Below are 22,944 nucleotides of genomic sequence, written 5' to 3'. Positions count from 1 at the left end.
TATGCCTTACTCCGACGTAGGGGCCTGTGCTATTGCGGAACGGTGCCTCACATGTCTCGCTGGCCCACATCTCCAGCAGCTCCAAGCCGTAAGCCAGATGGAGTAAGCCAGCGCCGGCTTCGGGTGGGAATGTGACTGGTGACTGCTTACAGGCTCCATACGATGTATCCTTCCTGTTTCGGAGGGGTATTTTGCTCAAGTGGGGGAACTACTTGGAATCAAGGCCTGGCGATGGCAGCCTTCATCCTTAGCATCCTAAGTGGTTGGAAATCCAGGAAACGGAGAGGTCGACTCCTCCTCCGTCTTTGCCAGCTTCTCCTGATAAATTGGGAAAATGAAGTCAAACTATGGATTTAGTGTACGGACTGTTTCCGATTTTCTGAGCAATGAGAATGTGGCAAAAAACCACAGATTCGGAGCCGTACACGACGTCAAATGATGGTGTTTTGTGCGGGGTGTGCGCGTGCGCAAGCTATTTCAATAAAGACCCACAATTGGCCACAGTTGGCCACAGTTGGTTCACGGTTTTAAAGCTTGCGAGGCACCCGTCATGCCTTTTAGCTTCCTAAGTCGACCCATGCTAGCCAGAAGGAGGTAAATCGTTCGTTACACAGCGAACTCCATCTCTCTCCTGCCAATATATGAGTTCTCTCCCTTAACTCTCCTCTTTAATTCTCTCATCCACGAGCCTTTGAAAGTCACGCTGCGAGCGGCGGCGAGACTGTTAAACAGGATCGATCTCCAAACCAAATCCCGATCGCTTTCTACTTTTGGTCAGGTGTTTCTTTTGGATCTTGATCTTTGTTTCTTGTTCATCGTTCACTCGCTTATGTCGCTGGTCCCATCTAGATACCTTGCCCGCAGCCCACAGCTTCTGGGTTGTGTTCATAAGACTCAAAAAGTGAAAGCTTCGAAACAAATAGTGAATGAGTGGCCAGTGCAAGACATGCAAGGGTAATCCTGGCAAAAGGAATTACCCTGGTCACACATCAATAACCGTGTATGACCTGTATGACTGGAAACGGTTTTTTCTGTGTGATGCTTGGTGAGAATTGATCTTTTTTTTTGCTTGGGAATTCTGATTTAGAGGTACAGGACAAAGAATGAGTCACCAGCAAAAGTGGGTCGATCTTTTGGCTCAATAACGAAATGGATTTCAATAGATAATGGCGGTGGTTGGAATCTACGTCTTTTTTTTTTTTTTTTTTTTTTTTTTTTTTTTTTTTTTTGGGGGGGGAGACCTAACCAAAAGAAAAGAAAAGAAAGACCTTACCAAAAGAAAAGAAAAGAACCAAAACGGGCTCCCTCAGGTGAGGAGAGGACAGCTGCGCTGTGGGCACATCAATTCCATTTTTATGTACTCTGTAGCAAGATGTGGTTGCAAAGATGATCCCTTTTTTCAATGAAGCGTCCCGGTTAGCGGGCCAACTACGATCAGAGGAATACAGCAGGGCTTCTGCAAGGGATTTTACTTAGTTATTTTTGAGGCTTTTGCTTGAAGGACCCAGCTACGTCAATAGGCCACAGGACGAACGTTCATTCGCTTCATCTGCTACATCAACTTCTCCTGTTCATGCATTTAATTCTCCTATTTATGCATCCTTATTCAAGGACCCAAGAAGTTCAAAGGAACCAAATAAGGAACACGCAGCAGCGTGCGTTGTTTTGGATTAGGTTGTGTCCGTGTGTGCTTTGAACTAAACTCGGGTCGAAAAAGCTCGAGCCAGGCCAGATAAAATAGATCTACGGGTATGCGGTCCTGTCCTTATTGTTCACCACCTTTGGCAAATATCGCCCAACGGTTGGAACTACAAAGCGATAAAGCGGACGGGAAGGTTTATAAAATAAATGGCACCGCAAAGGGGAAGTAAGGGATGATTGAGGGTTTCAATAGAACAGACACGAAAATAAAATATTGATTCCATCCTTGTGGCCTGTCCAACCTTTTATTCGAAGCAGCATAAAATTAAAATGGAAAGAAAGAAAGGAACGAAAGAGATTTGGCAGAAAATGGATGAACCGTGGTTCAACCTGTGCACAACAACGGCCATGGCGCGAGTGGCTGACAACGCAGCCATGATCTGCGAGTAGAGATTGAGATATGTCACAGAAGATCTGGACCCTTTTCCCTTCGTGGGTTGGTCTTTGGTATCTTCGTGGCCATCGAACTAAGATAGTAGCTCATAAAATGGGTAGTGTGACGAGCCACTGCATTTCGGTATCAGGTTTGTATATGTAACCTATGTACATGTACATGTACCTGTACATTGACATAGAGAAGGAGGCTTGGATGCCTTCAAATTAGCTGGTCACTCGGACGTCTGGGGGATTAAAAATATCCGGATGTGAAGATACATGGTCATCAACATGGGAGTTCGACCTTCACATTTTTCACATTTTCAACCATCCCAGACTGTACCTCATGACAGGAATCTCACATTTGATCCCCTTAGTTCATGGAAGGGGAGTTTGCCTCATGCTTCCCGAGTGCCGATCAACCCTGAGGAGACCAGAACAGCGGTTTGAAGAGATCAAACACCTCAGCGACGGATGAGGGAGAGTCAATTGCTTAACACAAGCAGCCGCAGGTTAAGAAAGACGGGGTGCCGAAATAATCATCCGCTTTCCACACTACGACTCCTACCAGACTCCTAACCAAAGGTTTTCTCCTCCCATGCATCCAGACAAACCTACCTCAGCAGAATTATTCCTTGGCAGGGTCGTGATGGTCGATCACAGATTCTCACAGCCGCACTCTTCAAAAAAAAAAAAAATAAATAAATAAATAAAAGACGACGTTCCCACGTGTGATATCTCAATCCTCACTGGACAGTAATGGTGGGGTTTAGTCTCGGGGGACGGATGAAAACGTAATCAAGAGGAAAAGGTTGCTGGAATTCAAACGCTGATTGATCTGTGCTGTCGGTCGGCCCGGATAGTTTTTCGATCACTAGTTGCGCTAACACCTCCATTTTGATGGTGAACGAAGCTGAGTTTTGACCGATGTTCAGCCACTTATGACAAGCAGGATCTCCTCGATCTTAATTCCAAGGCCATGGTTGAGCGAAGCTCGGGGATGGCTGTGTGTGGGATGTGGATCAATGCGCAGCGGGCTAGGCGGGCCTAGCAGGGCCAGCATGTAGCATGCGGATGGAGGAGATGAGGGGAAAGGGAGCGGTGGGCAAGCCCCAAAATAGAGATGCACCAGGCTTGCATGTTCGATATGGGTTGTTGTTTGCTGTTTGCCAGTGTGCTGATTGCATGTACAGCACTGTAGATGGCCAGGACAAGCGAGTACTAGTACCCATGTCAGTCACCAACTCATCGAATACGAGATATAGATTGAGCACAAGAGGGCAAAAAAAAACCATGCCCAATTCCTGCCCGTGTGCACTGACCAGAAATATTACAAGACGTCAAAGCTGGCACATCCTATAGTGCTAGTAACTTAGGCAGGAGGAGAGCTGGGTAAAGCTATCAGCTCTAATTTGATGCTCCAAAATCGTTTGCATCCACGCCTTCTACTTCGAATAGTAACAGTTAAAAAGAATTATATTTGAACGTGTCCAAAATTCCTAACATTTAGCGAGTTTAATTTACTAGTACTCAGTATTTGAGTTTTCAGCTAGTTGCTTGAAGCCTGACAGTGTGATTTTAAGCGATGTTTAACCGTGTGCTGTTAACTTTGCACTCATAAAAGTTATATCTTCAATTTAAAATTCTTCTTAGTAATTATCAGACAGTAGTTATCAGATTGAAATGAGCATAACAGTACAAACAAAGCTGAATGAGAAGTTACTCATTGCCTCACTTTGAGCATTGCTGTATTGTCAGTGTGGTGCTGAACAGAGGTTGCCTTTCAGGGATGTATCCAGAGTTTTATGGATATAAACTCTGTAAAAACTGCGGCTTCAACGACCTGCCCAGCCAGAAAGCAAAATAATCGATTACAGGCAATAAATAAATAAATAAATAAATGGATAAATTTACAGGCTGCGGAATAACTTCATTATAGTTGAAGATTTCCAGAAAAAATCGTTACGAAATTTCCCACGTCATAAAAGAATCGAAAGCTAACTTAGGTCGCTAGCTAGCATAACACGTTCAATTTGCTTTTAAGTTTTGCTATGGTTAACAGGGTTCAAAAGCGGTTTTCAACCCTTTTCATGGATTCTAAACGCCTGCTGATTGGAAATAGGTTATACATCATTATCATTTACCTAAAGTAAGCCATTTCCACGGCTTTATTTCATCGCATCGGATTTTATGAATGGGGCAGAATGGCATGAGAGTGATATTGTCATCACGGAGTAGCAGATTGTCAAGATTTTGGTTCCGGTGAGAATCGGTGAAAATTGAGATGAGACTCCGGGGTAAAATAGATTGCTAAACTTGCATATTAACGTTAACTAACCATTAGCAAGCCGGCTTGATCAACAGAAGCAAATTGCTCGATGTCTCCGCCAAAATTGCTTGCCAAGCCTCTAGCACGCGGAACTGCTCGCTACTATTGCTGATGCACGGAGTACTGTGTGTCGGTAGGTAGTCACTCCTATGGTCGGTCAGTCCCACCTTCAACAGCTGTCCGCAGCATAACTACAGGACGATCGAACTGATGACACATTGTGGTTCATGACCAGTGCAGGCCGCAGCTGCACAGGTGAAAACATGGGAAGCCGGAATGATCTTCCGGGACGAACCACCTTAGCTAACGAAAGCTAACTGACTAGCTTAAGTTGTTTAGGTCGATTCGAGTAACGAGCCTCAAGGCTCAACCCTTCGACCTCCAGGGCTAATGAACATCCCTCTCGCGGGAAAATGGGCCAGGCATTCCTGTTCGTGGCAATTTCGTCCTCTAGGATTTGTGCGATGACCAGGCCAAGTGCCAGGATGAGATGACAATGAACCCAAAACAGAGCCAGGGACTGCACCTGCCCGGTAGTGGTATTCCAGGATTGTAGCGGCGCATAAGAGAGGGCAAGGGTTTCGAGTCGCTTAGCACTTAATCAATTGGAGGGGATTTTCACACGCAATCGACAATTCCGCACTACCCCTCCGTTGAAGGGGGTGGAGGACACGGAATGATGCAACTACGGTAATGCGGGATGGAGAACGCAGCACCACCAATGCAAGCGGCGAATCAATCAATGGTCAATAAACCTGCGGTGTGCATGGGAAGGGTGTATTTTACGGGGTGGTAGTATGGTCAAGGTAAGCTTCGTTGAGTTCATCTGGGAATCACCCAACCAGAAGACCCAGTGACCGCTGGCCTTTGAGGACAGGTTGGACTGATGTGCATGACAATCATCCTTGCGTTTAAGTTCTGTGGGTGGTGTCTGCTGGCCGTGGATTCTATAAAGAAGGATGTATAGACGCAGGGAACTGTCATTTCTGGTATGTTTCTTAAGAATTATCCGGGGTTCCGAGCTGTAAGCACGTCAGCTTGATATACATATTAAATGTCAAGCCGATTCATCTCCTGAAAAAAAGTTTTCCTTCAATTTTTTTTTCGCTTTTCTTCCACCTCACTATTTCCATACCTCATCCTCGTTCATAGTTCCTAGATATGGGTTCTTGTACCAGCATTGTTGCCAGTCATACAAACGAGTTGGGCGATGTGGTCCGAAGGCGGGCGAAGAAGATCCTGGCTCGTACTTCTCACTCTTTACCATCGCCCCCCAGGCTATCTCCGAAGAAGGAGAAGCTCAACGCTCTGATAAAGAAGAAAAAACAAAAATCCCTCGAAAAGGCAGAACGTCTCTTCCGAAAATCAAATTCAACATTCGACGACACTTCCAAAATAGATCACCTGCGTGCAACAGATTATCCCACTCTTGACGGAGAGGGCCATATCTATTTGGACTATACAGGTGGAGGACTTTATGCAGACTCTCAGCTGCGAGCACATCATGAGCTCCTCGCCCGCAATATTTTTGGGAACCCGCACTCCCTCAACCCAACTTCTAGCGCCATCACGGAGCTGGACGAGCAGGCTCGAGCACGAGTCTTATCTTTCTTCAATGCATCCCCAGACGAGTATGCCGTTGTCTTCACACATAACGCATCTACCGCTATGAAATTGGTGGGTGAATCCTATCCCTTCTGCCCGGGTGCAGAAGTCATATTGCTATGGGACAACCACAATTCTGCGCATGGGATTCGTGAATATGCTCGCTCCAAAGGTGCCACCATCTCATATATTCCAGTGTCGTCGGATGAGCTGCGCGCGGACGAGTCACTGGTCGAAAACGCTCTTCTTCCCAAGGATGAGAAAATTAGCAATTCCCGCCTATTTATCTATCCTGCCCAGTCAAACTTCTCAGGTATCCAACATCCACTCGAGTGGATTGACAAGGCCCACGAACAGGGGTGCCATGTTATGCTCGATGCTGCTGCTTTTGTTCCGACTAACCGCTTGGACCTCTCTCGCTGGCATCCTGATTTTGTACCCGTATCCTTCTACAAGATGTTTGGATATCCGACCGGTGCGGGGTGTCTAATTGCTCGCAGGGAGGCATTGGCACATTTGAAGAGGCCATGGTTTGCTGGCGGCACTGTCTGGGGTAGCTCTGTTCAGGCCGACGGACACGTCCTCTTGGAGGGCCACGAAGCTTTTGAGGATGGTACAATCAACTACCTGAATCTCCCAGCCGTGCACATCGGCCTCAACCATCTAGCGAGAATTGGAATGGAGACTATCCATGAGCGTGTTGTGTGTTTAACAGATTGGGTGATAAAAGAGATGCTTGCCCTCCGCCACTCTAACGGTGTTGCGGCCGTCAGGCTCTACGGAGCGCCCAACACACATCGACGCGGCGGAACCATAACATTCAATTTCATAACACCCGCGGGTGAAGTGGTCGATGAGCGTATCGTCGAGAAACTTTCGTCTGCTGTTAATATTTCCTTGCGCACGGGCTGCTTCTGCAATCCTGGTGCCGGAGAAGCTGCCCTCCGTCTCTCGCAGAAGGTTCTTGTCAACGCGTTCAATGGCGAGGCAGAAATGGAGATGCATAGTGGTCACAAGAAAGCCTGGGACGACTTCTTGGACGATATGGGACTACCCTCTGGCGGGGGTATCCGCATCTCGCTTGGGCTCATGTCCAACTTTGCCGATGTTTATCGATTCGTTCAATTCGCCCACACCTTCATCGACACCATTCCAGTGGTTGAGAAACTTGCTCCACGGTTGCATTGCTGATGTGAATTATAGCCGATATCAGCGTGATTTTTTCTTTCTTTCTTTCTTTCTTTTTTTTTTTTTTTTGGAACGTGAAAAAACAATCAACGACCAAACCACAGGAGTTTGTATATTAATTATATCAGCTGACGTGAACATGTATATAACGATTTTTAAGATTAACTGACTCCATGAACATACCCAACTCATACACGACATTTCAACTCCATATGTCTTTGTCTTTTTGACTAGGGTCGCCCCGGGCGTTGTCGGACGGATGGCCCACCAGGTGGTATTATGGATTTTCGGGTATTTTTGATATTTTCCTCCTCAAGCTTTTCTTGTTTTCTGGCGTTGCTGGAGTTGTTTGACTTGCGGAGAATTGGATGGAACTTGCGTGAAGTAACGTTAATTAAGATATCGGCGGGATATCATCAGAGATTATGTATATATATATATATATATATATATATAGGCTATAGAACTGCCGAGAATGCCAGTCGATCCAGTTCTCCAACTGCATGATTTGCTAGGTTCACAGGTCACAGGTCCGTTCAAAATCACCGAAAGTAAAGTGTTCTGTTGAAAGAAAGTGAGAGAGACAAGAATGGAAAGAGGATGGTAGTGTTCTTAAGAAAGCCTTTTAAGAACAATAGACTGCTCTGCTATTGTTCTTGATATATATATATTTTTTTTTTTTGGGTTGAGGGGGTCTGCCGCCCGCACCCAACATAACATCCATTAGAGTAGATATCACGGGTCTAACTCCACCAGGAATTCTCCTGTGCTTTGCATAGGAAGGCTTCCTGTTAATCATTTTTGGGGGAAAAAATGGAAACAGAGTTTAGTTGAGCATTCAACAGCGAACATGTTTCTTATCTACTACCCCAGGCTCCCTGGGAAAAGAGTCCGGTGGGTCATGCCAACGAGTCAGAAAATGTTGGCTGTACTAAATATGTAAGCTGATCCAGCTAAATAAAACACGTAGCGCCTGATTAGTTACTGATGGCTGGGTGTATCGTTCCTAAGTACTTACAACGGTGGAAGGGATAAATGGAAGACAGCTGGAAAAGACATATCGTAGGGCAAATAGACGTAGGATCAATGACACCGAAACCCCTCTCAAACATTTATCCTGTGCTCAAAGATACAGATAGTGGCCTGGGGCGCTAGAATATTAAGTGATGAGGACACCCCAAAGTCTAACCCGCTGTTTAACTTGTCAATAGTGGTCTGGCATCCATATCGTATTAGGGCGATGCGGCCACCTTTTTACGTTGTGCCTCGGTCTACTAGTACACAGTGTTATATTTTCGCTGCTTGAGGAACAGCTGAACTTCATCGGAGTATTGTCGAACCTGATTCATTGGTCAAAAATACGCATGAATGGAGCAAAATGCTCCGGCTGAATGTGTTTCAAATTGTAAAGTAGACACTTGTCATCTCCATGCTCCAAGCTTGATATGATGACTAATCGAACCGCATCTGGCTAACTATGGAACAGGTTGTTGCTGCTCACAACAGAATGCGCCAGTGAAGCTTCTCCTGCGTCTGTTGTGTCTGCCATTCTTGGTGATTGGTATGGAAAAGCAGGCACTTTCACAATGTGTTGGCAACATTGTTGGCATCTGTCGTCCTGGTTTGTCGTCCCAGAAGCTTCATCTTAGAATTCACAGCCAGTTGTTCGTCGCCCCTGGAATGGGGACCCCGCGAAGGTGAAGGTGACCTTGCTTTGTTTTAAAAGCGAAATTTGCGTCCAGATCAATTAGCTAATTGTAGGATAAAAGAGAATCTGTACTCCTCGTCAGTCGTGGTCGTCAATCACCTGTTTCAGCCTTCTGTTCTCTGAGCAATGCAAGCCTTCGCATTAGCTCTACCTCCATCAGGTATCATTGCGTCAAGACATCTTCTCCGTTGGGAAGAGTACTTGATTCTAGGCGCTCTTTCTCGCTATACCGTCCTTCGCTGGGTCTCTGCGACCAATTGATGCGGCAAAGTGTAGCAAGTGAACATCAACTTCAAAGTGAAAAGTGTTCTAGAGAACACGGTTTTCCCCTTATGAACCACCAGCGAAATTACTCCAACTCCTCAACACCCGGAGCTAGCGCATCTGCAAGCGTACCTAGTGTGTCGCCATGTCGCGCGTTTATTGCTTTGGGAAGCAATATGGGCGACCGCATTGCTGCAATCGAGGAAGCCTGTCGGGAAATGGAAGCTCGTGGCATCAAAATCATACGAACCAGTAACCTCTTCGAGACAGCCCCTATGTATGTCACAGATCAAGAGTCGTTTTTCAACGGTGTCTGCGAGGTTAGCTTTTGCCATGTTTTTTTTTTTTTGGGTTTGTTATTATGGCTTAAATTGGCTGTTCTAATACCTCCTCTAGATTGAGACCGCACTGGGTCCTATGGCCTTACTAAACACGCTCCAGTCAATTGAGACTGGTATGGGAAGACGCAAAATTATAGACAAGGGACCCCGTAACATAGATCTCGATATCTTGTTGTACAATAATTTGAAATTCTCTAGGCCCCGATTGGACATACCTCACAAACTCATGTTAGAGCGGGAATTTGTCTTGCGGCCACTGTGCCAGTGCGATTCAACCTTTCCCCCGATCCATGATAGTAGCGGAGTCGTATCCTACTGACACAAGAATAGGCTAATACCTGGAGAATCCCCTCCCCTTTCAGACAAAGCTCGCCCATATCAATCGTATCTTGACTCTCTTCCCCCTTCAAATCCCGCCCCGGTTGCCGTAACCCCGCTATCCCCACAATTACCACCCCTCTGCGCTTCCGACCCCAAACGCAAAACACACCTTATGGCCACCCTGAATGTAACTCCAGACTCCTTCTCCGATGGTGGAGAACACTCTCCCACAGACCTCGCATCCCTCACTGAGACCATCCGCAAGTTCATCCGTGATGGCGCTAGTATAATCGATGTAGGCGGCGAGAGCACCCGCCCCGACTGCGACCCTGTAACCGAAGAAGTGGAACTCTCTCGAGTTCTTCCTGCTATAAGACTTATCCGTTCCCTCCCCGAAGCCAACAGCGTCGCCATTAGCATCGACACGTACCGTGCTGCAGTCGCGGAGGCGGCGGTTAATGCAGGAGCAGATATCATCAATGATGTGTCTGGGGGCTCCCTGGACCCTAACATGCCTGCTACTATGGCGAAACTTCAGAAAACGGTGATTCTTATGCACATGCGCGGCACGCCACAGACAATGATGAAACTTACCGACTATAGCGCATATAAGCCTGGTCATGGTAGTGGCACTGGCACGGGCAGCGGGGTCGTTGACGGCGTTGCCAATGAACTGATGGAGCGAATAAGAGTTGTGGAGAACGCCGGTGTGCGGCGGTGGCGGATCATTCTGGACCCTGGAATTGGCTTTGCGAAGGTCAAAGAGCAGAATCTAGAGCTGCTGAGGAATCTCCAGTCGCTACGGGAGAGATTTGACGGATTACGTTATTTGCCGTGGTTGTTGGGCACGAGCCGGAAAGCGTTTATCGGGCGCGTCACGGGTGTTAAGAAGCCGAGCGAGAGACTTTGGGGTACAGCGGCGACTGTCACTGCTTCAATTGCAGGTGGGGCGGACATCGTGAGGGTTCATGATACTGATGAAATGAGCCAGGTGGTGAAAATGGCGGATGCAATTTATAGGAATGGTGATTGAGAGCCAAGGAAGTCTTTCGGATGAATAGCCGCAAGTGTTTTATTTTATTTTAGTATTGGCTTTTAAAATTCATTTGTATTTTTATACATTCTGCCTTTCGGCTGCCATTTGACAGAATTGAATTTCTGAGGTGGATGTGCCTCCCGGTTATACATGTATTTTAAATAACTATAGTAAGATGGATTCAACTTGTTAAAGGTGAGGATTTTGAATGCAGCTAACCTCCAATAAAATAAAAACTAACAATAATATAAAAATAAATTAAAATAAAGTAAAAGCGAAGCATAACAAAGCAAAACGAAACCGCAAATTTGGTATTCTACTCTCACAAGATTAGTTTAATGCTTTTAACTCCTGTAGTAGCCAGACGTCGTCGGGGCTATCATCTTCGTTATCGTCCCCGTATCCCGCTTTCTCGCCGAATGGGCCGGTGTCCTCTTTTCTTTATGCACTATCCGGAATCCCACCATCAAACAAAACAAAGAAAATAGAGAAAAGAGTTGGGAAAAATGTTATGTAAATCGATGACTACAGGGAAAGAAAATGGGAAAGTATCTTCGTATGCTTTTTTCACAAGGGGAAACAGGGGGTAAAAAGAAGAGCGAACCGAACAATGCAGATACGTAAATCTAACTGTTCAGATAGGTTCGAATGGCTCCTATAAATAAGAGTTAGCTGGCTCAAAATCTAACTGTATAAGGAAGTGGGGACAAGTAGAAAAGTAAAGAAAGAGATACGAAATGAATAAATAAAGGGTAAAAAGAAACTTGCCTTGTAACTTAGCCGCACCATCACCAATAAATTGTGTCAGATTCTCTAAGTCATCGCCTGCCGTAACTCCAAATCGTCGCACGAAGTCTCTCGCTGCGCTTTCCAGGTCATCATAATTGCCATACTCGTCGGTAGATGGTTGGTCATTTTCGGGACGGCCGAAATATGCATTGCTGGATATAGAAGTGGCGCCTTCAAAATTTGCGAGACGGCTCTTGGCTTCGGCCTGGGCGGCTGGGTCAAATTGATCGCGACCAAAGAACTCGTCCGAGGAGATCCCTTTCTGACTGCCAAATTTCTGTCTGGCATATTCTAGTTCCTCGTCTGAACAGGCGAAGAGGGCAAGTCGTTAATACATGGACGCAAGTTTCCCAATCGATCTCGATGACCACTTACCATCAACAGCCTTGGACGCGGCAGTGGCTCCAAATCCTAGCTTCTTAGGGGCAGGAGCTTTTGCTGCCGCTCCAACTTGACCAAATCCCAGGCGGCCCAAACCCATTCCAAGACGTTCGATTTCACTGGAGCTTCTTTCGTGGCTTCGGGTGGCTCCAAAGCTACCCCGGCTGGGGCTGACGGGTGTTGGGGCGGCTATTTTGGAGGCTGAAGATCCGGATTTTTTCGCCTCAGCTGCGGCCCTCTCCGCTTCGGGATCGTATCCCAGCTTGGCAATACGCTCCGCCTCTTCTTTTGCTCTTTTTTCCGCTTCCTCGAAGTCAATTGCATCGGAGATGATAAGTTTTTTGGCGCCCAACTTCGGAGCCTTTTTCGACCCCAATACACTGCCCTTCTTGGCGCCAACTGCCGCGGTCTTGCGAACTGCAGGATTTGACCGAACAGCCACGGGTGGGTCTGACACTGGGGATTTATCATCTGAGCCGGAGAGGGGGGATTTCGGTCGGGAAACTCCATTACCGTTAGCGCCCGCGTTGAGGAACGGGGAATCAGTGCGGCTGACTACAGGTGGGGTAGAAGTCCGCGAAGGAGGGTTGCTTGGTCGTTTGATGGTTGGCTTATCCCACGATGAGAAGAAGTCATCTTCGCCTTCACCTGCGGGTGTGGAGGTTCCGTCAGATTGAGATGCTGGCCCAGCATCAATGATGACAACTTCGTTGGGAAACCTAGAGCTCGCATGATTCATTAGAATAGAGTTAACTTCAAGGCAACATATACATGTTAGAATAAACATACTCTTGCGCATCCAGCTGTGCTCTTCGCTTCAGCTCTTCTTTATATTTCACTGCTGCAGCGGACGTATATTTAACTTTGGGGTCCTTGCTGGCCAAAGCCGCGGTCCCTCCATGTGACCGGAAATATTTCGTTGCGGACTCATTCCCTCCCACTTTCATAATTCGTAATTGTTCCCATTGCCACTCTATATCCAATATTAGAACACGCATGCATCAAATTACATACTAGAAAAAGGGCCTGGTTGTAGACGCACGATCAAGGTTGGTAGAGCGAACAAAGGAAATGTGAACGCCGAGGTTTCGGTGGTTAGACGAGCAATCCAAACACAGATAAATACCAAACGGAACCGAAGACCAGGTGGGATTGTTGGTGCCACAGTCAAAACATATCTGCACCAGCCAATATGAGTCGTGAATGGCAAAGAAAGGGGGGGTTCGGCAGTGTACTCACTTTATTTGCCGGTTTGGATTTCAGTTTTTCGAAAACTTTCTGGGATTGTGTCTTTGTTGCACTCATTGTGGATAGCGGCACAAAACGGCCTCGTTAAAAGAGACACTGCGGCGGGAGATCAACGAAGGTCTTCGGTGTCTAGGGGAGAGAGGACGTTGTGGTCGGCGGCGATAATCGGCCAGCGTGGTTCCAAACCAGAAAATAGGGCCACCAGCAAGCGCATACAAACGCGCGCCAAACTATATGACTAATAAATCATGTGATCTATAACGCTTCCCCAGTTTAGCAGCAATGACAACATGGAAGCAAGGAAAGGGAATATGAACGGGCTGGCGAACAAAAGTTCATTTTGTGAACGTGGGAGAGCTTATGGCCGATCTGGTATTGTCGAACTCGTCGCGATACGCTCCATTGCTTGCGCCGGTGCAGGTGCTGGGGCTTTAATCAACCTTAAGCATGACTCCCGTGTTCCGAACCCGATCAGTTCTCCGAAGCCTCTCCGCCGCGAACCCCGCTACAAAACACACATTCAAACCATGGGAGGCGCTTTCCCGGTATTATGCAACTCAGAACAGCTTGGGGGGAGCATCCTCATCATCAAATCCCAAGCAGTCCAGAAAACAAATAACCGTCACCAGCGACGATGGCCGAGTACGGTGGGGGGAGCTCTCTAGAAGAGAAAAGGCAGCTCGGGCAACTCAGCAATCTGCAAATTTCCTTATCATTGTTATTGGGGCTGCCATGACTGTGCGCATCCTTTAGCCATGTAAGATATAAGTGATCAGGGCATTGTGCTGATATTTAGTTTAGGGTGCTGTTTTTACTCTGCTTTACCAGGAAGTTTTTGCGCCAGACAGCAAAACTCGGAATTTCAATCGAGCCGTCGACCGAATTAAGGAGGACCAGAGATGTATCGAGCTACTTGGGGATAGCAACAAGATACGGGCCTATGGCGAGACTACATGGAATAAGTGGACGAGAAATAGGCCCATCGCGTGAGTGGAGCTCCAACCGGAATATCTACTGCATCATATTGGCTAACTACTGCGCTAGAACCACCGTGGAAAAGGACCGAGTTGGTCGGGAGCATATGAGAATGAACTTCAATGTGGGTATTGTTTTACTATTTCACTTTGCGAAGTACACCAACTAACGGCACTTGATTATTTTTAGGTCAGTGGCCCACGCAACGATGGAACTGTGAGCGTACATCTGATAAAGAACCCGCAAACAAATGAATTTGAATACAATATCCTGGCGTTGGACGTTAAAGGTATGCTGGTGTCATTCGAGGAAAATAATGAATTTTCCCTAACTGAGTACAGGTCATCAACGACTTTATCTTGAAAACGCAGAGGCAAATAAAAATGCAGCGAAGAAAGCTGCAACGAAAATATTTGGAATACAATGGCGTTAGCGGGGTTGTCACGCCGTTTTGATGGCCGTATGAAACCTTTATCAGTAGTTGAAGGCCGAAAAAGCCATGTCATTTGCTGGGTAGATGAATTTAAATGTGATGTCCTACCTCAATTTAACAACAGGAGACCGTATTATCTATGCATGGAGTTATTTTGGAACGCAAAGCATACACAGATATATATGGCGAAGCACATTCCCGACTATATTTTATAGGATATCGGCATCGCTTTGCCGATATCTAGCCCAAATATGTATATGTAACTGAAATCGCGCATGATCCCAAATGCATCTTGAAAGAAGAATCCAAAGAAAACCGCCAAAAGTTACAGAAGAATTACTAAATCTCATCCTTAATATCTGTGACCCTTGGCCAACCTTCAATCGACTTCCCAGACCAAATGGCAACAGCCTCCACGGCCTGCTGCACCTTCTCGACATCTTCCGTGCTCCGACCAACTCTTCTCAGGCCCCGGAGATGCCACAGTGCCGGACCTGGCCAACCCTGGCACATTATCGAGGGTAGCGTGACTAATAGCGTTTCGACCTCAGATAGTACCGTCTGATCAGCCAAAAAGAGTCCGTAGATCACACTCTTCTCCAGCCACACGAATTCTTCCCTGTAGGACCCCCAGGTATCAAAAATGGGTTCGAGATTCTGTTTGTATAGAAGCTGAATAAATTTTGTGCCGCGTTCCGAGATACCTTTCTCGAAATCAATATTTATCCTGTCCAGTAAATTTAATTTAGTCGCCGCCCTTTTCAATTTTATATTTTAATATAAATTAATTCCCCAACTATCAGCATCCCATCGTTACATGTACTGAGGTACAGAATCAAGACAATATAGAAGTAGTCAAAACAAGAATTCCAAATAAAAGTAAATTGAAAAAATTGAAAAAAAAAAAAAAAAAAAAAAAAATGTAACCTAAGATATCATCGAAAATAATAATTAACGTACCTCTTGTCCTCCAGCCCCGTATTACTCGCTGATACGAATCTCTCCGCCTTAGCTAGCGATGAGACAGCCATCAGCACACTCGGGATGCCGACAAGTGTCCATGCTTTCATGAGCAGATCGCTGAACCGGCGAGCTATTCTGCGCTCTTGCTCCAGGGTCAGATTGGGATATTCCGTGTCCAATATGTACTCGTAAAGCTCCCCTAGTTCGGTCGGCTTGCCAGAAGCTACTAGAGCGGCGGCCTTTCATTAGTCATTAGAGCTTGTTTGTTTCAATATTACGGAATGGCAAGCCCGTAATTCCTGTGTCCTAAATCGTAATGTGCTTGTCTTCCTCGATCCCCTCTATTTATTCTTCCCTGTTCTCTGCAAGACGTAAGCAACTTACTGTGAGTAGATACCATTGGTCTTCTCGAAGATCTTCGGGGAGAAGACTTTTAACTTTCTCGCAGAGCGCGGGGATAGATGAGGTCATTGTTGATGACGGGGAGAACTGTGTTTCATACGGAAGAATGGCAGGTTTGCGAGCAGAATTGGTTCACATAAACGAAGGATTATAAACCGCGGCGTCATTCGGGTCCGGATGATCACTTTTATATTTGTTAGTGGGTACTACGGCTATGTTAGGGGGTTCTACGGCTACCCTATCACGTGCCCCCAACATATTCAAGGTTGTGTTGCTCTCGCGTAGTTAGTTTAGTAATGGACAACAACGTTAACTAGTTAACTGTTGAGGGGATTGGATTGGGTGATTCGTACCCTCTATACCACCACGGCGCTGGTGGTGATTGAGCTCTTTTGCCCTAGTGGCCTAATATTAACTAACTCCTCCTACAATATTATTACGTAATCGGATAGCTGAAGAATAACTAACGGACTTCTTCACCGCGCTAGTTTAGTATGAGACATTAGCTACTCTCTCGTACACTCATACTAAATTGGCGTGGTGATATAAAGTGGCTGAGAAAGTGGTGAAGTAAAAAGCACGCTAGAGCTCTGATTATTGGATTTACCATCAATTTATACCTGATAGATATAGCTTCTCACTCAAAAGGAAGAATGAGATATCAAGTAAAGGAAAATAATAATTTTTGTGTGATGAAACCTCGGTTGCCAAATAGGTGCTGATTCGGCTGAGATGTCAAGCGTCCCCTCCTAAAAATGATAAAAGAACGGACGGAAAAGAATAAAAATAAGTTAACCAATCAGAGGAGCAGAGGGGAACACCACGTCGCATATTGTTCCGCTCTTCGTTTGTATTGTCTCCGTCTTATGGAGCCAAAGTTATCTTGTTCTTTGCTGTCCCTCCATCAGCCCTGTTTCTCTTGCGGGTAATATTTCCCTGATGAGGGTCGTACCTCTTTTTGCAGTACGCAATCTTCAGATTTCACTCCACAGTTGACGCCTCTTTTTTTTTTCTTGGTTCAATTTACCTTTTTGAGATATTAGGTGCTTACTAGGTTAGCATTAGTTTAGTGATTAGCCGCCGATCATCTCACTGGTGTGCGCCTAATTGCACCGCTGCCGAGATTTTGATAACGGTTTGCAAAAGGATCAGATGGCTTAACATGAGAGAATGCAAGCAATAATGGCCCCACACCTTCATGTAGACAAGCTTCATAGCCTCCAAATGATTTATGTCGTTGTCAAATACTCTGGCACCGATACGTTTGGGAAACGTTACTGCTTGGGTTGGTAGGGTCGAATGGCATCAAGCTAACAAATGGTACCAGTGTGAAAGCGAACTCAATTTCCCATTCCGCGGCACGCATCCAAGCAGGAGTGGTGTTTTAATCTAGATCTGATCTCTTCCACCACATCCTGGTCTAGGCAACGGATAGATCAAGACTTCGAAAGGAGTCGATTTGGCTTTCGCGCGGTGCCCTCACTGTGATAAGATTGCACATTTTTCAGAGTTATGAAGCACTAACTTTTTAGACTCACTTCGGGGGAGGAGCTTTTCGATTAAATTCGTGCCCCGCCTCAATCGTCCAGCTTTGCATCGGTCTTATAACTGATAGTGGTCTCACACTTTTGAGAAAATATATCGCAATTATCCCAATGGTAACGGTATTTCCAGCGTTTTTTTGGAGCTAGAATGGACAGACAGAAAACTGTCAACACAATTGAGGATACATAAACATCAATCTCATATCTCCTTCAGAGCCGGACGCAACATTTTGACAAATATACTGCTCGTCGGAAGGGTTTTGGGCAAAGTCGTACGGAGACTGATACAGCTCTGCATTCGCGAGGCTCATCGTCATCAAGAGATACAAATGAACAGGTCAAATGCTTGAAGGTATTTGGTGGGTGTCAAGAACCTGCTGATCAACGATCCCAACGCCGCGGCTATCAATGAGCAAGTTAACATCAAGTGTAGAGAAGCGAGCAAGAATTGGCTGAACAATATCAATCGTCCTTGCGTTTCTGTTAGGTTGAGACTCTAGATATTATATGATATGACCTCCTGTTGTCTTTGATTCGTTTCCACCCATGTTTTATATTTGGATTTTAGCGCGACCCAAAAATGCAGTAAGTACTAGAAGTTCCTGTGAATTAGACCTCTCCGTCTGTTAGAGATGCGTTTCGAATGACAGGAGAATGTGCGATAGACGGGTAAAATGGTATACCAATGATACCGGAAACTTGCTTGAATTCATGTGCTCAGATGACGCTGGTATATGGCGGCCATGGTTACATTTGCGATTGGGTCAGTGGTGAGGCTGATAGCCGCGCAATCAGCTGGAATCTGCTTAATTCATTCAATGAAAAAGCATTGTATTGAGCAATGATCCCAATCGATGTGGGTGGTTGTGCGCGAGCGTGAGCATGGGACCTTTTTTTTCATATCAAACAGGCCACATGGTTCTTCTTATTAATCAAAGCTTGTACTGGAATTATTTCGTCGATCGGTTTTCAATTGCGACTTCGTTCTGGGAGCATTGATCTGATAACATGATAGAGCTACTCAGCAACTGGGCCTGCAAACTCCATACATACATACAGAAACCCTCTCCTCAGCCGCCTTCATTGTGGTACTTCTGGGAGATGAGGTCGTCGTGCGCCAGAATCCAGATGAACGCCGTGATCGAAGGTATTTGCACATCATGTGGGTTGCCACCGTAGCCCACACCATTATCCATCGAACAACTATATCACGGCCTCTCGACACCTCTAGCAGGGACGTCTCCGACAGCCCTTGGGCAGTAAAAGACAAGAAACGGGCTTCTCGTACATTAGTATAGCTATCTTGGACCTGGAAAATTTAATAATCTGCCTTTCACAAGCCTCTGATGCAGACCTGATGCAGATAATAGGATGCAATTTTTAATTTGCCGTTAAACACATTTGGCGCAAAATAAGTGGGAGTGCTTTAGAACTTTCAGTGGCCTGACAGTCCCAAACATCTGTCAGGCCAGCTTATTTAGTATCATATGTTGTCCATATGAGCGTTCGATAAACTTCAGGGAAAAAGGAAGCCGTAAGGTCAAATGGTATGTCTCTCCCAGCTCCCAGTAATTGAATAAAAATTTTCTCACATGAACCCTGCTACGTCGCTGGAGGTAAGGAAATTAGGCCTAGCGATGTGAACACAATTGAGGCGAAAATCTGGGAGAATTATAATTTTGTACCATAGTTAGCTTTTTTCCTGTTTTCTTTCTTTTTCTGACATTTTGGCATATCTTGAGGCCTTTTCAAGCTACTGCAGCTTCTTTGGATTGATAGTGTAAAATAGTGATGTTTGTGGGAGGAAGCTTTGAGAGAATACAATCCCTCATCGATTATAATGTTTTGGCAATAGAAGTATGTCTATTCATAAACCTGCATTGTAGATAATTATCACGCTTTCAATGGCGCTATAAGCTCCAAAAAATGACCCTCAGAGGCACATCAATACTGCGGCCTGTATGTTGCTGTAATAGAATGAACCAGGCTGACAAGGGATCTAGATGGAGTCAAGGCTGCTAGCAGGATATAGGTTTGGAGTGGGAATATGAGCCATCATATCCGTAATTAAAACCGGGGATTGGAAATGATAATGATAAAACATCTGAGGCGATTGTACTGTACATGTCAGGATATAAGCAGTACAATTCTCAATCGACTGTGGGATGTTTGACGGGTCTCTGGTCAAAATATACTGCATTTCATTCGCTGAATGAGATTGGAGTCTCAAAAATGACGCGGCATTTTCTTCAATAATTTCCCATTGAAGAAAACGAGAGAAGCTGGACTGTTTCTCACGGGAGCTTTCATGGTCTGGAGGCATAAATCGCCTTATGTTCTTTGTCATATTGGGGTCAAAAAGGAGATTTAATATTATGAGAATGTATGTCGGGCCCAATTGATAATTGGCAACTCATCTCATTTCTCAGACGAGGCAAAAATCCATCAACAGTCTTGACTATCACTAGAAGTGATGAAGGCCAACCTGAGCGTAGGAGGGACCGGATATCAATACAATCCAGTGTCTATTGGTTTCCCGGTTTTACCAGATGATTGGCTACCTGATTTATGCTCTCTAATATCAGAGGAAATCAGGCGATCAATACACAGGAATCGGTCATTGACAAGATTGAGAGCCATGTCTGTGAGAAAAATCCTTCCAGCTGGAAATTCTGTAGGAGGATAACGTTCGTTGTTATTACTAAACTAACTACGCGAGAGCAAATACAATATGTTGGGGGGCACGTGATAGGGTAGCCGTAGTTGTGGGACGTCTAAGTGGTTGTATTAACATGCAGGCAGCTGAGGCATATATGTGCGGTGCGCTAGTCCGTGATAGGCAGCCTAGGGCCAACAGTAGTACCCACTAACAAATTCCGATATCACATGATTTTAGGGTTAAACAGTCCAAATACAGTTAGTGTTGTATCATTATCCTCCGGGCCGACATAGATCCGGGCTTCACCCGTTGCTACGAGTTCTGGATAATTGCACATTAAAATCAGGACAATCGCAGCTCCAAACAAGCAAACCGGAGCTACTTCCTACATAGTAACAGACTCTTTAAACATGTCGAAACTTGCTAAGTACGATTTTTCTTGATCTTTTTCTTATCCCTAGCGGTCAAGAAAATCCTCAACTAACAAACTGCAGTCGTGCTGACTGGGCGGACGACGAGGAGTTCGACGAAGCTCAATCCCTCCCACCCCAACAAGTGATCACTAACAAAGACGGTACCAAGACTGTTATTTCTTATCGATTTAACGACGACGGCAAGAAAGTAAAAACCAGCCGCCGAATTCGAACAACTGTGGTCAAGGAACACGTGAACCCCAGAGTCGCAGAACGGCGAGGATGGCCAAAGTTTGGGCTTGAAAAGGGCCATCCGGCTGGTCCCTCGTTCGATACTACCTCCGTTGGTGAAAATATTATCTTCAGACCTAGTGTAAACTGGAAAGCACAAGCGAAAGAAGCAGAGAAAGCAGGCCCTGAGAAGGGAAGCATCAAAGACCAACTAAAGGACAAGAAAGTCAAGTGCCGAATTTGTTCCGGGGAACATTTCACTGCCAAATGTCCGTTCAAGGATACGATGGCACCAGTTGAAGAACCTGGTGCAGGCACCGGTGACGATGCGGGTGAAGAGCGGCCAACTGGCGCCCTGGGTGCTGGTGGCAGCAGTTACGTGCCGCCCCATCTACGCAAAGGTGGTGCTTCAGCTGGAGAGCGCATGGGCGGAAAATATGAGCGAGACGATCTGGCAACTCTTCGCGTTACAAATGTAAGTTCATGCAAAGAGCAACCATTTTCCTGTTATTGGAGGCTGACTGTGCGCAGGTGAGCGAGCTGGCCGAAGAACAAGAAATTCGGGACATGTTTGAAAGATTCGGTCGCGTCACAAGAGTCTTTCTGGCAAAGGATAGGGAAACAAATATGGCAAAAGGCTTCGCCTTCATTTCGTTCCAAGATAGAAGTGATGCTGCTCGCGCATGCGAGAAAATGGACGGCTGTAAGTTTTATCTGCTGTGTATTACCAAACGGATAATTCCTCTGCTAATGCGATATGTAGTTGGTTATCGGCATCTGATCCTACGCGTGGAGTTTGCGAAGAAGACTACGTAATTTAACTGATCTATTTCCGGCTAATGTGGTGTTTTCAAATTGATATGGTTTCGGTAAAGAAAAATTTCCCCAAGTGTACTCTGTGATGATTGTTGAATGAATGCATTTACGGCTACTTCGATTGATTCTTTGAAAATATGTAGATGGCCTCAACATAGTGAGTGTGTCTATTTGGTTCTCCTATTTTCTGCCTCTGTCCATACGACCCTACAGTTAGCGCGCTTTATCACCCAGGATTAGAACCCTCGTCTAACCCCTTCCTCCCCACGGATCCGATAGGGGATAGGGTATGGTTTCTTATCCTTTTGATGCCGTTGCTGTTGCTGTTGCCTTAAGCGCATCGTGTTTGCTCTTTTCATATATTCCCGCTTGCAAAATTCAAATACCACATGAAATGACTAGAGTTCCTGCTGCTACCGCCCCGACCACGTCATTTAGTCAAGGTCCCATACGTCTCAAGGTGTTACGAATATGTGTGAGCCCCGTTCGCCCTATCTACCCGGATTTAACTCCTTGCAGCAATCATCGGCAACAAGCAAATAATGTTTGCGACCCCTCTTTCTCCATTTCTTTTCGATTCTTCTTCCGATTCTTCTTCCGATTCTTCTTCCGCATTCCTTTCGGACATTTCTGCATATTTGCTTTTTGCGCCCCCAACCAACGCGTTACCTCAAATATGTTTCGCCACTTCCTCTATCTCTTCTCCTCTCTCTATTATAGATAAATACATATACATTCCAATGCCAATTTACTTGGACCAGGCCACCGGGTAGCCGGGTTCTGTTGGCCAGCAGATAGAGGAACGCCCAATGCACACATGCATCTAGGCGCGCAGAACAGCCGGCCAAGTAGCATACTCTCGGTCCCATATATTTCATTATTATTAACAAGCACGGTATTTCCCGCCTATGGATGCTCTTATTTTTTCCCTTCCACTGCTCGGGAAACAACAAAGGGCTGTAATAACACGCGCTCTTCAAAGTCTCACAACATCCTTTGAGCCGCCAACAGACACATCACATTGCATCGGCTGCATTACCGTTTGAGTCTATAACAAGTTGGTGACCCTTCTGATTGCCTCTCCTGTTGACCCAGCAACTCTTTGCGAATGACCCGGGGGATAGTGGAAATTGCCCACAACAACAACAACAATAAAAAAAAGGGGAGGAGAAGAAGCTGCTAAGTGTCGTCCATGCTTTACGGCTAGTATTGGCCCTTTTTT

The 22,944-nt window shown here is 45.8% G+C and overlaps 7 protein-coding genes across 7 annotated transcripts; 5 read left to right on the top strand and 2 right to left on the bottom strand.

The window, feature by feature from the left end:
* Nucleotides 1-2,010: 2,010 nt before the first annotated feature.
* On the top strand, nucleotides 2,011-4,796 carry HCAG_08189 (predicted protein; the record flags this gene model as incomplete). The annotated part of the gene is made up of 9 exons (XM_001537030.1): nucleotides 2,011-2,087; nucleotides 2,454-2,520; nucleotides 2,990-3,084; nucleotides 3,270-3,308; nucleotides 3,439-3,468; nucleotides 3,701-3,742; nucleotides 4,199-4,225; nucleotides 4,441-4,530; nucleotides 4,745-4,796. The coding sequence occupies 9 exons, from the start codon at nucleotides 2,011-2,013 to the stop codon at nucleotides 4,794-4,796; spliced, it is 519 nt and encodes a 172-aa protein (XP_001537080.1).
* Nucleotides 4,797-5,566: 770 nt separating this feature from the next.
* HCAG_08188 (conserved hypothetical protein) lies at nucleotides 5,567-7,201 on the top strand (the record flags this gene model as incomplete). The annotated part of the gene is made up of 1 exon (XM_001537029.1): nucleotides 5,567-7,201. One exon carries the CDS (start codon nucleotides 5,567-5,569, stop codon nucleotides 7,199-7,201), a length of 1,635 nt encoding a protein of 544 aa, XP_001537079.1.
* Nucleotides 7,202-8,878: 1,677 nt separating this feature from the next.
* HCAG_08187 (folic acid synthesis protein) lies at nucleotides 8,879-10,865 on the top strand (the record flags this gene model as incomplete). The annotated part of the gene is made up of 4 exons (XM_001537028.1): nucleotides 8,879-8,895; nucleotides 8,968-9,490; nucleotides 9,567-9,775; nucleotides 9,842-10,865. 4 exons carry the CDS (start codon nucleotides 8,879-8,881, stop codon nucleotides 10,863-10,865), a joined length of 1,773 nt encoding a protein of 590 aa, XP_001537078.1.
* Nucleotides 10,866-11,494: 629 nt separating this feature from the next.
* HCAG_08186 (conserved hypothetical protein) lies at nucleotides 11,495-13,343 on the bottom strand (the record flags this gene model as incomplete). Its single annotated transcript, XM_001537027.1, has 6 exons — nucleotides 11,495-11,523; nucleotides 11,655-11,960; nucleotides 12,033-12,757; nucleotides 12,828-13,011; nucleotides 13,081-13,216; nucleotides 13,278-13,343. The coding sequence occupies 6 exons, from the start codon at nucleotides 13,341-13,343 to the stop codon at nucleotides 11,495-11,497; spliced, it is 1,446 nt and encodes a 481-aa protein (XP_001537077.1).
* Nucleotides 13,344-13,733: 390 nt separating this feature from the next.
* Nucleotides 13,734-14,694, top strand: HCAG_08185 (predicted protein; the record flags this gene model as incomplete). The annotated part of the gene is made up of 5 exons (XM_001537026.1): nucleotides 13,734-14,024; nucleotides 14,088-14,272; nucleotides 14,331-14,385; nucleotides 14,451-14,550; nucleotides 14,603-14,694. The coding sequence occupies 5 exons, from the start codon at nucleotides 13,734-13,736 to the stop codon at nucleotides 14,692-14,694; spliced, it is 723 nt and encodes a 240-aa protein (XP_001537076.1).
* Nucleotides 14,695-15,033: 339 nt separating this feature from the next.
* HCAG_08184 (predicted protein) lies at nucleotides 15,034-16,128 on the bottom strand (the record flags this gene model as incomplete). Its single annotated transcript, XM_001537025.1, has 3 exons — nucleotides 15,034-15,421; nucleotides 15,655-15,896; nucleotides 16,042-16,128. The coding sequence occupies 3 exons, from the start codon at nucleotides 16,126-16,128 to the stop codon at nucleotides 15,034-15,036; spliced, it is 717 nt and encodes a 238-aa protein (XP_001537075.1).
* A 4,544-nt stretch (nucleotides 16,129-20,672) lies between these two features.
* On the top strand, nucleotides 20,673-21,722 carry HCAG_08183 (hypothetical protein; the record flags this gene model as incomplete). The annotated part of the gene is made up of 4 exons (XM_001537024.1): nucleotides 20,673-20,689; nucleotides 20,757-21,381; nucleotides 21,438-21,609; nucleotides 21,670-21,722. The coding sequence occupies 4 exons, from the start codon at nucleotides 20,673-20,675 to the stop codon at nucleotides 21,720-21,722; spliced, it is 867 nt and encodes a 288-aa protein (XP_001537074.1).
* Nucleotides 21,723-22,944: the final 1,222 nt, after the last annotated feature.

Source organism: Histoplasma capsulatum, genomic scaffold, assembly GCF_000149585.1.
Source record: "Histoplasma capsulatum NAm1 scaffold_10 genomic scaffold, whole genome shotgun sequence".
In the NCBI taxonomy this organism is placed as follows: Eukaryota; Fungi; Ascomycota; class Eurotiomycetes; order Onygenales; family Ajellomycetaceae; genus Histoplasma; species Histoplasma mississippiense.
The sequence above is the reverse complement of the archived record's forward strand: the minus strand, read 5'-3'. Positions and strand labels throughout refer to the sequence as shown.